Source organism: Trematomus bernacchii, unplaced genomic scaffold (assembly GCF_902827165.1).
Source record: "Trematomus bernacchii unplaced genomic scaffold, fTreBer1.1, whole genome shotgun sequence".
NCBI classification, from domain to species: Eukaryota; Metazoa; Chordata; class Actinopteri; order Perciformes; family Nototheniidae; genus Trematomus; species Trematomus bernacchii.
In genome coordinates this window covers 14,850,476-14,863,479 of record NW_022987689.1, presented here as the reverse complement: position 1 = coordinate 14,863,479, position 13,004 = coordinate 14,850,476, and the positions used below count along the sequence as shown (strand labels likewise).

Below are 13,004 nucleotides of genomic sequence, written 5' to 3'. Positions count from 1 at the left end.
AACTTTATTCTTGTTTTACTATTTCATACCTGTTTTTCATTTATTCTCTTATTTTTTTGTAACTATAATGATCATATAAACGTGTGCCTCGGAAATAATTGTTTACATTAATGGTGACCAAAACATTTGAGACCCACTGAGATAACACTGAGAGAGTCCTTTAGCTCACTGAGGCCCCGGCTCCACGAGGACAAATACGGCAAAACGCATCGGAGTAACGCAAATGCAACCGCAAAAAACCTTCCGTCCCCACGCAATATACACCGGATTGTGTCAAGCTCCACGAGACGGCTCCGTTTACATCCAAACGCTGGAAAAGCTGCAGTACATATGCCGAACCTGTACGTGGCGCTGTAACTTCCTCCACAAAAGCAGCAACTTCCTCCACAAAAGCAGCGAAGAAGAATGGTTGTCATGGCTGCACTTCTGTGTATTCTCCGCGGTGGGGGCCGACAGAACCGGGCAGAGTTTTTCGCCGGTCAGCGTGTGTTAAAGTTTAAATCTTCCGGACAAAATTATAAAAGTGCCGGTCAAAGGTCTTCATTGTTATTTATTGAACTTTAAAACAAATGAATAACGACGATATAATGATATATAATCATCAAATACACGGAGCCTGTCTCTTTTTCCTCTCTTCTGACAGCGTCAGTGTCTGTCTCATGCAGCAGCTGATCCTGTAATGAGTGACCCGACAGTAAAAATGAACATATTTATAACTAGTTTAGTTTGAGAGGTAATTAAAATAGCTAAGGGTGATGATCTGACTTGAAGTGTGTGTTTTGCTCCCGCTGCATCACAGCGGCAGGAGCTGCGTGTCTCCGTCCTGTCAGATTAGACTTCACTCGCGTTTATGTCCATATCGAGATAAAGATAAATAATCTGAATTCAAGGAGGAGCTCCTGTAGATGTTGCACAAAGAACTGTAGCATGGTCAGTAGCGACTGGAGCACGATAGCAACCCTGCGGGGGAGAGGCGGGGCTATGAAAACGAATGACCGTATAGGCGACTCCACGGCCCCGTTGGACCCCCCAGAGCGCTCCGTTCCCAGATCTATCCACCTTTGGACCCGTTGTCGTTTGCGGGGTCTGTTTTCTACGTTTCCCTTACGGCGTCGTCGAGCTTAGAGGGCTATACGCATGAGAAATATGCGGATTCAACCCGTTTTCGTCCTCGTGGAGCCGGGGCCTGAGCCTCTCAGTCTGACAGGAGAGGACTCTCCTCCACTTTGTTGTTGTAAAAACTCCTTATATCCGTTAGCGTAGCTCGCTAGCACCAGAAGCTAACAACAACGATCTCCGGTACCGGTGCGCTCTCTCTCTCTCTCTCTCTCGCACACACAAAATGGCTCGTTCTACACACACACAGAGCCGAGCTTTAATGAAACACAGAGACCCAGACGTAATAGTACTGTACTGTATCATATTATTTTCGAATCAATAATTTTTCAAATTATGATTTTTTTTTTTTTTCTTCTTTTTTTTAATAACCATTTTTCCTCTTGGTCTCTCGCGCCCCCCCTGGCATGCCTCTGCGCGCCCCACTTTGAGAACCACTGCAGTAGAGGCATAGCATAGAAATATGAACCTGAAAATGAGCAAAAGATGTCCTCTTTTATACGTCATCTTTACAATTGTTACCTATTTTTGAAGATATTTGTATTGTTGCTGTCTTTCTGAAGTTCATTTTGCCATATTCACTTTATGCTATACAAGTAGTTTGGGGTTAGAATTGCCTGGTTACAACTGGCTTCATTTAGCACCAAGCTTAGCCAGCAGAACCCATTTAAAAGATTATTTAATATTTTATTTGTAATGAATAATAAATGATTAAATAGGCCCCCTTAAAGCAACATTGAACCTGTAAGCAAAAAACATAGTTGCTAAGCAACAATGCAGTGGATACAATTATATGGACCATTATGCAATCTAAGACCACATCTCTGGTTGTATGGCATCACAGTGGGATATATGATGCTGCCAGCTGCTTAAAACAGATCCCAGGACAGTTGTATTCCATGAATGTTCCTGACTGAAAGTTGTCATGGTGTTTACAAAGGAAGTATTAGTGGCTGCTGTATGATACCAAGGTGGAAATAAAAAAAGGAATGTGAAAATAAATCTTTGCTCGTGATGAATCCAAATAGGTATGATTGTATTATACTACCTGATTACATAACACATTATGCAATATATACATAATATTATAGAGGATTGTCCCGTATATCTTATTCTAAAGGAAATAAAAAGGAAGCATTGAAGCTCTAGGTCAATAGGTTTTTAGATGTTTCTAATGAATCATACATCAGTAAATCAGTTTCTCAGCTGAAGGTTTCTATGGTTCCTCTTCCTTCTATGCAGCAGCACCAAGAAACGACACACCAGCATCCTCACCTCCCACTGGATTCACACCTGGCACCAGAGCGACTGATGTGGACGACTTCCCCCCTCCCTCAGGAGGAGTGTCGCAGGCCGACGCCACCCCCCACCTGACCACAGCTCCCTCTGGGGGCCCTGAGCCCTTCACACCCCTCTCCACTCTCAAGCCTTTATCGTCACAGGCGTCAAAGGCACTGGGCTCCCACTCCACCGCCACCGCGATGGTGATGACCACCACCCCGGGGGGGGACAGCAGCGTCTCGCAACACTGTGAGTGGGCTGTGTGAAGCACTGACACGACAATACAAAGTCCCAGCAATTGTTGCGAAAACAGTAGCCGCTTTCACATCAAGTACTTTGCCGTACTTAGTTCCCAGCACTCAGTTCCCCCATGGAACTAAAGAGCAGATCGCGTTCACACCGGAATAAGTCCCTGAGGGAAGATTACGTAAATGAAGCCGCTGACGTCACTTCTTCTTCTTCTGCTTTGGGTTTACTGGCAGGCCGCAAACAACTTCACGGCGTATACTGCCACCCCGGAGTCCCCGGCCGGAAGTCCCCGGAGTTGGGGACTGGCTTCAGTAGAAGCTGCTGGGACTCCCAGCAGCTTCTACTGAAGCCTTCCGAGTAAATCGCCAGAACGCCGACACCTCCTCATCTCCACCGCTCCCATGTTTTTTTTTGTGTTGCCATAAGTTAGTCTCTCTGCGTTTGTGCGCTGGGCGAATGCTAATGGTAATAATGCTAATGCCACCAAATACAATGGCGGCTTCACAAAACCTTTCCGAGTTGTACGGGGCGTGGTTTGCAATTCGCCCAGCCAATCAGAAATTGGAACTTTTTTCTCCCCAGGAAAGTACCACCTCTCTAGCAGGGACTGAAAAGGGGGGAAAAGTTCTCATAAACTAAGTTCTCTTTTTGGTGTGAACGCAAAATCCCGGGAACTATCGGAACCAAAAGGGAAAAGTACGGGGAAAAGTACTCCGGTGTGAAAGCGCCTAGTGTTATTGACATTTGAGGACCATTTTTTATACCACCAATATAATAATATAGTTACATTACACATGCAAACAACTTAATATTAAGTTAAATAAATATATCCTAAACATCAATACCTGAAAACCCAAACGTTGGCTCTTTTATACTAGAAATACGCACATTTCAAGTCTTGTAAAAGTCAAGGAAAACCTGTTTAATCTGGCATCATGTCCATATATCGTTCAATAAGTCAGTAACGTAAAAATTATTTAAGATAAGTTCATAACATCATCTAAGTCATTTCCAAATATTGTACTATAAATTAAGAACCTGGATATTATCAAGGTACTGTTCAAGTATTTTACAATAATTCAAAGCGCTAACATTTTCAAGGTCATGTTTAAATATCGGAAAATAAGTTTATGATGTAAACGTTTTCCTGGTCATATCAAGATAGAGTACAATAAGTAAGAAACTAAATGTGCGTAATGACAGGCCTATTTGTGAATTCATAATGTTGAAATCCTGAAAATGCTGCTTAAAACTCTTTGAATAATAAATAGATATGTAAGAATGTATTCACATCAAATCACATTCTTACCAGCACTTCATGAAATCCAGCACGTTGTGATTCACATTTTTCCTGTGACCTCTGTGCTTCTCTGGATGATTTCAAAAGAAGCCCATTCATGCTTTAACAAAAGACGGTGTCCAATTCTCTGATGAAGGGGCACTTTCACCTGACAACCTCATCTCCTGCAAGCACAACATTCTACAGTCCTATTGACACTCATAGTGTAGCTAACCTCCTCCTCATTGATGACATTAGGTGAGGTATCTACTCGCCCCACCAACCACGCTCCACAGCCTCTAACAGGACTGATGGATGCTACCTTATCGCCTTAAAAATGTCGTCTTTCCTTGGATAAATTGTGCTCTGTGTGGACTCTGGGGTGTTTGTAAGTCTGCGAGGGCATGTGTAACTGCACATAAATAAGTGTGTCAGAAAGTATGTGGTATGTAAATGAGTGTGAGGTTACATAGAAGCCTGATGGAGCATGGATGGATGAAATGTGGAAGGTCAGAGGTAGAGTCAAGGTCACACTGACAAATGCCAAGCAGCTCTTCATTTCCCTCTCCGACTTTCATTTTCATTCCAACCTCTTTTTCATGATCTGTCTCTCGCTCCCACTCCCCGCCTCACAGTTTTATCTCTCTCACCTGCTTATCCCTCACTCTATTCCTCACATTTAATATCCCGTTCCTCACTCGTGTCCCCTCTCACGCTTTTCTAACCCTCTTCCTCTTTTTTCAGCCGGGAGAGAGCATTTCCTCATGGGCGAGAACCTGACAGTGGCTGTTCTGGGACTGGTCATCCCCATCGGTAAGTCCCCGGAAGTGTGTGTGTGTGTGTGTGTGTTGTGTGTGTGTGTGTGTGTGTGTGTGTGTGTGTGTGTGTGTGTGTGTGTGTGTGTGTGGTGTGTGTGTGTGTGTGTGTGTGTGTGTGTGTGTGTGTGTGTGTGTGTGTGTGTGTGTGTGTGTGTGTGTGTGTGTGTGTGTGTGTGTGTGTGTGTGTGTGTGTGTGTGTGTGTGTGTGTGTGTGTGTGTGTGTGTGTGTGTGGTGTGTGTGTGTGTGTGTGTGTGTGTGTGTGTGTGTGTGTGTGTGTGTGTGTGTGTGTGTGTGTGTGTGTGTGTGTGTGTGTGTGTGTGTGTGTGTGTGTGTGTGTGTGTGTGTGTGTGTGTGTGTGTGTGTGTGTGTGTGTGTGTCATTATTCACACTGTGTTGCACACTTTTTTGCAGCAAGAAGGCAAATGGTTAGTTGAGAAATCATTTCTCACTGACTGCTAGTTGTATCTAGGCTACGGAAGCCGAGAACTGCCCTGCATGAGAAGTTTGTTTTTAACACCGCAATTTCCAAATCACAAGTTAATATTTATTTTGTTTTCTCATGATATAGGGTAAATGATGCTGGTTTGAATCATGACTGCTGGAAAGGATTCATTACTAAAACAGAAAATATGGGCATAAATGTGTAATTAATGCCTTGATTTACGTTTGTATATGCATATGAGCAAGTCTTCTCCGTAGATGATGCGGACTGTCCTGAATCTGATTTAAAAAAGAGGCTTTTCTGCTTGTGTTAAACCTTGATTCAAGTACAATCTGATGCATACATGTGTAAATCCTTAATAGACACTCCTTGATCCAACATGTCCAGATTAAATTGGCTGCTATTGTTGTCGACGCCAATCTATGTATGCTAGCATGGCAGTCCTAAACTCTGATGAACTTAAAAGTCATTTGAGGAAACAACCTTTAGTTTTCGGCAGGTTGATTATCTTGTTATCTAGAGATTACAAAGATTGTAAACAAAATAATCAACTTGTGATTTTGAGATAATGGCGTTTAATACAAATTCCAAGCAAGGCCCTTCCTACCTTCCGTACAGGCCGTAGAAAGTTTTTTTTAAAACCAATGTCAACCAAAGAACAGTTCATGCAATGAAGGGTAGAAAAAGAAAAACATAATTTATGTTTGGAAAATATTGCCCTTGGCTGAAGCAATGAAAAAAAAAAGGCAGTATTAGTTTACAGAGACTGTTCTCATTAAATACCTCATAAAGGGAACAGACGAGAAAAAACACAACATATAATCTTTATTGGTGCTTCATTGATGTCATTTAATGATTCATTATTAAATCACAATGCTTATTCAAGAGACATTAGCTAAGGCTAAGTTGCCCAGATATTGTGATGTAACAGGATAGTTAAACTTTTTCCTCCTGAAGCAAAGTTTAAAACTAAATTGCTGCAAAGCCAGGCCAGTTATAGCGCTCCTAGCTCCTGATAATTTCATCATTTCTTGAAAATAATATAAAATGTGCACTTAACCTGATCACAAATAAATTAAATCCAATTAAGTAATAACATGACCATCAATGTAATGACCGATTGACCAATGACTGATTTCAAAATATATAACTTGTTCCAATCATGTAACTCCTTTTTTGGTGGGTACTTGAAAGTCAGTTGTAATAACGTAATACGTTTTCGTACTGTAAGCATCATGTTAGCCAATTTAAAACACTAACATGCGACACTGATTTCATGTTTGTAAATGTTAACTTAATTAATTATTGATATTAATTACATCCGATTTGGTTAAGTGCAACATATTTTATATTTTTAGGCGTTCAGGAAATGATCCCATTGGGCGGCAAAGTGCTTTACACAGCTGCTTCAGAGTCTGTCTTTAAAATCTGTTGCTTGGTGTTTGATGTTGCGAAGCCACCCGCACAGAAAACCTCTCTTAACCCCCTACACCTCCCTATAGAGAGGCGAAGTCCCGCCCATCTACTTCCAACTCATGGGACCTTATTACGGAAAAAATATGTATTGAAGTCAATGGGGAGAGAAAGATTATCTTTCGATCCCGTTTGAATTGTGCCACGAATTACACATATGATGTTTGTCAATCTTAACAAATAATTTCCATGTCAAAAAAGTCACAGTTTGTCGTAAAACTGTTGAAATATAAGACTATGAAAAATACGCAACTAGAAAGACTACAAATCCCAGAATCCCGGTCCCGCAAGCTGGCTCTTACGGAACCGACTAACTCCCCTTGTGTGTATGTACAGCTCTCAACATGCCCAGACTTGTAGTGATTTTCACCTCTTTTAATACTTTTCGCCTCATTCTGAAAGAAAGAAGTGAAATGTGCCAACGTGACGGCCGTCTTGGTGTGTGGTGCGAGACGGGAGATGTAGTTCATTGAGCGGTTTCACACAAAACAAAGTGTTACTTCACAGTTTTACGACACATTTTTATTTTTTTGACTTGCAAATTATCTTTTAAATTGACAAACATCATATGTGTAATTCGTGGCACAATTCAAACGGGATCGAAAGATAATCTTTCTCTCCCCATTGACTTCAATACATACTTTTTCCGAAATAAGGTCCCATGGAGCTCCCCCTGAAAGGGAGGGACTACGCCTCTCTATATGTGCCCCGCATTCCTGCCCCGCCCCCCATTTCACGCCATGGACTGGTTCTGCCTCGTTAACGCTCCCCTTCCCCTGTCCCTGCCGCTGTGTGTTAAACGCATGCAGTTCCTATCGTTGCCACAGTGGTGTTCGGCCCTGGTGTGTGCCGGGGTCTACATGGTGTGGCGCAACTGGCGGAGCAACTCCACCAAGAGCATGAACTTCGACAACCCCGTCTACCGCAAGACCACCGGCGAGGGCGAGGAGGACGAGATCCACATCGGGCGGTCGGACGGCATGGGACACCACGTGCACCACCACCCGTACCCGCCAGGAGTCAACATGGGCGTGGTGGGAGCAGGGGGCGGCACCTGCCCGCAGTTCATCGCCCTGCCACTGGGGGGCAGCATGCCCGACCCGGGGACTCACTGGTACACGGAGCAGCCCATGCTCTCCACGGCGAAGTGACCCCCGGGGGAGGACTCAGGGGGAGACGGCCGCTCAGGCACACGCACACACAGCGAGTCAGGGGGACACGGACTGAGTTTGTAGAAGGTACGAACATCAAGTGTTACGTCCAGACAAGTCCTGACTCCTATGCCAAATTCCATTTGAAAAACAGCCAAATTAATGACTGACATGGTTCTTTAAGAAAAATGTTTCATACCTTTCCTGTGCTGGAGCAGGATCTACTTTTTTCCGGTAAACGCTGAGAATTAGTTATTAATGTGTTGTAACGTGAACCCGACATTGACCTGAACTGGAATACGGAGTCAGACTGTTTCATCGTTTTGAGTCTCTTGCATTGGTAAGTGTGCTGTGTGTCGTATATTTTGTGACGTGGCTACTGAGAGGTCCTGTTTTGTGTTTAGTTTTTCTAAATTTGTGTTATTCCTGGTTGGCCGCAGAGTTCTTGGAACACCTGTTTAGAAAGGAGAAGCTCTGAAACTGATACAGTATCCGCGTTGATGGGACAATCTGTACAGATTCACGTTAGAATCGATCACAAATGTCATCAACGCATTACTGGAGCTGGCTTTTGTCAATTTCCCTGCATGGGTGTCCTTCAGTAAGACTTTTTCCATCCTGATTGATTTTAAAGAAAGGTTACCACCCACATTACGGCCTTTCTCTCTGGTTCCAGGGAAAGCTTCTCAAGGGTGATTTGTTATTTCAGAGTGCAGAGAAACCGCATTGATTTAAGGGGAAATGTTTTTATTTGACACCCCAGAGTTTTGCGGATTGGAGAGAAGACAAACAGTATTTAGAGAACAGAGAATTTGCGGTTAGAAGGAAAGTGGATTTTTTTCACGCACAAGTCCTTTCTCATTGTGACTTATTTATATGTTAAATGGTTTGAGATAAAGCAATAGACTCCAGCTTTAAGTCAGGCCGCAGCGTTTACGTGGTGGAGAGAAAACCCTCGAGTGTTACACTTTTATTTGATCGCCCGCTTTTGACTGTGACAAAATGCGCACATGAATACACATGGGGCGCAGCGATGGCAAAACCCCGCTGCTCTCCAGAGGACGGAGACAATGTGCACTCGCCCTCCCAAAACACAAACAGCATGCATAATCGCTCACCAGCTGACAATGCAGCCATTCATTGTCCCAGACATACACACACACAAATGCACGCACACACTCACAGAAGCACGTTGGATTTTAAAGCCCGCTCCCCTCCTCCCACTCAGATCTGTGATATCAGAGCAGACAGTTTAGATGGTGCCATGTGGTGGCATGATGAAAAAAGACCTGTCATGTGATGTAACCACGGAAAACAAAAAAATCTGACTGTGATGTAACAAGGGGGAGAAAAATGTGCTGGTTTAGCTACGTCATTCCCCTATTTATAAACCTTAAAAGTGTGTGTGTGGGTGTGTGTTTGTTCATTATTATGCATGCGAGTGCTAATGTTCATCCCACAGCCATATTTGAACCGTTTTGTATGCTCTCTGTTGCACAACCCTCTTAGAATGCCTTCTGTAATGTGGACTGCATGTAAGGAAACAGTGTGTGAAAGTGTGTGTGAATACACAGGTGTGTAAGTTTATGTGTGTGACAGTGTGTGTATGAGACAGCGTGTGACACTTGAGAAGAGGGTGCTTTTTGATTCATTGATTTGTAAATATGTTTTCATAAGGTTTTTTGATAATGTATTATACAATTATGTAAAAGAAAAAGATGTACATAAGATTTTAGATAAAGTGTCGACAGGTATATTAATTTATTTGTATAACAGCAGAGCACTGCATTCCCTGATTGTAAAGATTTGAATAATCCACCAAAGTGGTTTGTGTTGTTTTTCTTGCCGTGCACCACTTAGCGTCCTTATTTTGTGCAACCATTCTTTTCTTTGTTGCCCACGTAAAATATGGCGTCCCATTCCCGACAACCTGAGTATTAAGGAGATGATTCATTTTTGTTTATTTGTGCCTTTTGGTTGATTTATTTTGTATTCTCCTGTAGTGTTTTTCAAGATAAAGACAGGGATCAGCCAACTACTGTACATGCAAAGATAAACTGTGTATGAAGACCAAACTGGTTCCACTTTTTGATTTTCTGTAATGGATTACTTTTGAATATCTCTATATATTGATATATAAAATCTGACTGAAAATATCCTCAATGTGTGATTTTTTTTTTTTTTTTTTTTCTACAACATATCAAATATGAAACATACATTGCACAAACATTCTGCTCAAAGAAAATGATTCCCTTTCATTGAAGATCTGCTATCTTGAATTTCCTTTTATTTTTCAGTCTTTCATTTGTTGTTTATTTGTAATTCTTTTAAAACAACGATGTGTCAAATGTGTGTAATGACAATTGTGTGGCAAACTCACAGAGAATTCTTCCCAAGCCCAACCATTCCCCTCACTTGTATGAAGTCTTGAAGCATGTTTAAGCTTGTTTTGGTTTTGCGGCCTGACATTTTTTCTGTTTGATTCCGGTTCACTGCACCAGTTTCTGGACGTTTTTTGGTGAAAAAGCAATGATAAACCAACTGTCAGCATTTCAGTTATTTGCCAGTACCCTAATGACAGCCATTTAAAGTTAGCGACTACTGTAGCTAACCTCTAAATTAAAACCTGGGTGCATTCAGAACATATAGTTAGTCAGAATAGTATTGACCAATCACGTTTGAGCATGCTTTGGTTGAATGCAGGAACCAATGGCCAAAATACAATCTTGGAACCTATTGGCTATTTAGCGCTTTATTAGCTTGTAAATTGGCAACTTGTGAAACAATCGAACTCTATTCTCCTGTCTCAAGTTGTAAATCGGACTGTAAACAATGAGCAGGACACAGAAAAGGAAGCATTGGCCTCGTATATCTGCTAGCTTCACCAGAACCCAGGAAATATTGGCTTTTGCCCTCAGAGGCTTATAATCGTCAGGAGAGTAGCTGATGGATTCAGAGATTAGGGGCTAGCTAGTGAACATAGACGGGCATTGAGAAGCTAAAGAGTTGGATATTTCCCTCAGGATTTAGTATGGACAAAAAGTGTTGGTGGATATTGGACAGACATACATTTGGTCAGCCTAAAATGTGATGCTAATGCTGATGCTGATATTGCTACGTGTCTGCTGGATCTATAAACAGGCCAACACTTTAGCTCTAACAACCATAGGACATATATGTCAAATGTGTGTGATTGGGAGATGTTTGTGTCCCAGAGTGGCAGAAAATGCAGGATTAAAGATATCACCTATAAGTCAACAAACACATCTGCTAATAACGTACGGTGTGTTTACTTTTTCTTTGTGTAAATTGCTCAAATGTAGGATAATGTCTTATTTTTCTAACCTTTATTTTACCTGCTATAGGCTGGTTGCCAATTAAGGCTGAAGCAGCAAAACGACTGAATGAATTGCTGATGAATTTGTGTTTTTCATGTTGAAGCGTTTAAGAAGCTGCTCCTACAGCATGTTTAGAGTCCATTCTGACTGAGCTGCTTTACACATTCATCCACTTACAAAGTGATTCATCAGCAGCCAGGAAAAGTCGTGGTTAAATCCAGTCCATTATCATTATTAAACTGAAGCAGGGTAAATGCTTTTTAGCTCTTCATTGTTGTACCAATCCCCATTGGGATCCTGTGTAATAGGTATTTGTTATTCGTCCAGTTGGTTTTGCAGCAGCACAATAGGTGTCATATGTGTTCACTGAGCACAAAGGCAACGATGAACACAGAGATAGAACACCTTTATTCCCTCTAGCGTGAAGGACTCTTTAGGTGGGGGATGCTGTTTTTACACTAATGCATCTGTAAAACAGGCACATGGCATATATCTACCCATGAATACATATTGTAAACATGCTTTAAAGGGACAGTACCCCATAATCCCTATACAACTCAGTGCAGATTGTTTTGATGTGAGTTGCAAAATGTTAAGATGTCTGCCTTCTCTAAAATATAATTGAACTAGACGGTTCTTCGCTTGTGCTGAAGGCATTTGAAAAGTTTTACATCAATGTCTCCTTCAAGAAATCAAATATATGTTACTCAAGAGAATAGACAGACCTTGTTGTGAGCAGTTTCAAGAAGGAGCTATTTTCTATTTTCTACCATATCACCACGCAGAAGGAAGCTTGGAAAAGCCTCGACCATGAGTAGATGCATGCATCGATACTTTAGAAAGAAGATATTTCCTACACAAAACTTCTCACAAGAAGCTCTGTGGATTACCTTGAGTATCCTGGTCCTATTTCTTGACATATTGCTGTTGAGTTTTTCAAACATATTTTTTGGGCACAAAGCCTGCCATCTAGTTCCATTATACTGAAAGCCGATATCTCGAAACTCAGGACCTAACGCCAAAACATCTACACTGATAGCACTCGGGTAAGAGGGGAAATATGTATAGATTTTGGGTGGACTGTCCCTTTCTTAGTTTATCAATAAACATGGGTCATCCATGCAGAGCAAAACTGATTTCCTTACTTGTGTCACTTGATAAGTGTTTTTCTGCCAATACCGCATTTCATCATAAATGTGATGGAAAAGCAGCTGATTCCATCTTGATCTAACCATCTCTCTCTCTCCTTCTGAGGATATATATTTTCTCAGGATCATTACAGCGCCAGGACAGTCACTCAGCCAGGCCGGCAAGTATTCTCAGGGGAAATGAGATGGCTTTGCTCCGTGAGACGGAAACCCAGCCTCCTCCCCGTCTCCACTCAATCCTTTTTGTCTTATCTCGCCAAAATAATCTTGAGTCCTTGCACGAAAAAAACTAAAACCTCCGTCCCTTACCGTCTCCCAGGGGGTTAGAAGGAGGAAGGCCACTCAAAACGCATCTGCTTTCACGCCTGACTGAGTCATACCAGCTGCCATACAGTGGGTTTGCAGGTGAATCTCATGGTGTCCTCTCTCACAGTGGAGTTAGTACACTTCTGTGGGAGTCATGTTTATAATTGTCTGACACACTTGAAAGGGATTAGATCTAATCCCCTGGATATGCTCATTTTAGAACTCCAGGTTTATGTTTATTGTTGCTCTCTGTATGTATTGTACTGCTTTTGAATTGGCTGTCTTTAATAATAGCAAAATGGAGAAGCCATGCCCCCTGCTGGTCAGGTTTGTCGCTACAGCAACAAAGCTGAAGAATGTGTTTCTTATGCCCCACCATAAGAGCATGTTCCGCTCTTTAAA

General features: G+C 42.1%; 1 protein-coding gene across 1 annotated transcript in view; it reads left to right on the top strand.

The window, feature by feature from the left end:
- LOC117488992 (low-density lipoprotein receptor-related protein 8-like) overlaps positions 1 to 7,953 on the top strand; it is a 130,116-nt gene extending 122,163 nt beyond the window's left edge. The window contains 4 exon segments of the mRNA XM_034138206.1: positions 2,359 to 2,646; positions 4,670 to 4,738; positions 7,469 to 7,497; positions 7,499 to 7,953. Coding sequence (XP_033994097.1) covers positions 2,359 to 2,646; positions 4,670 to 4,738; positions 7,469 to 7,497; positions 7,499 to 7,810 — 698 coding nt within the window. The 3' untranslated portion in view covers positions 7,811 to 7,953.
- The last annotated feature ends 5,051 nt before the right edge of the window (positions 7,954 to 13,004 follow it).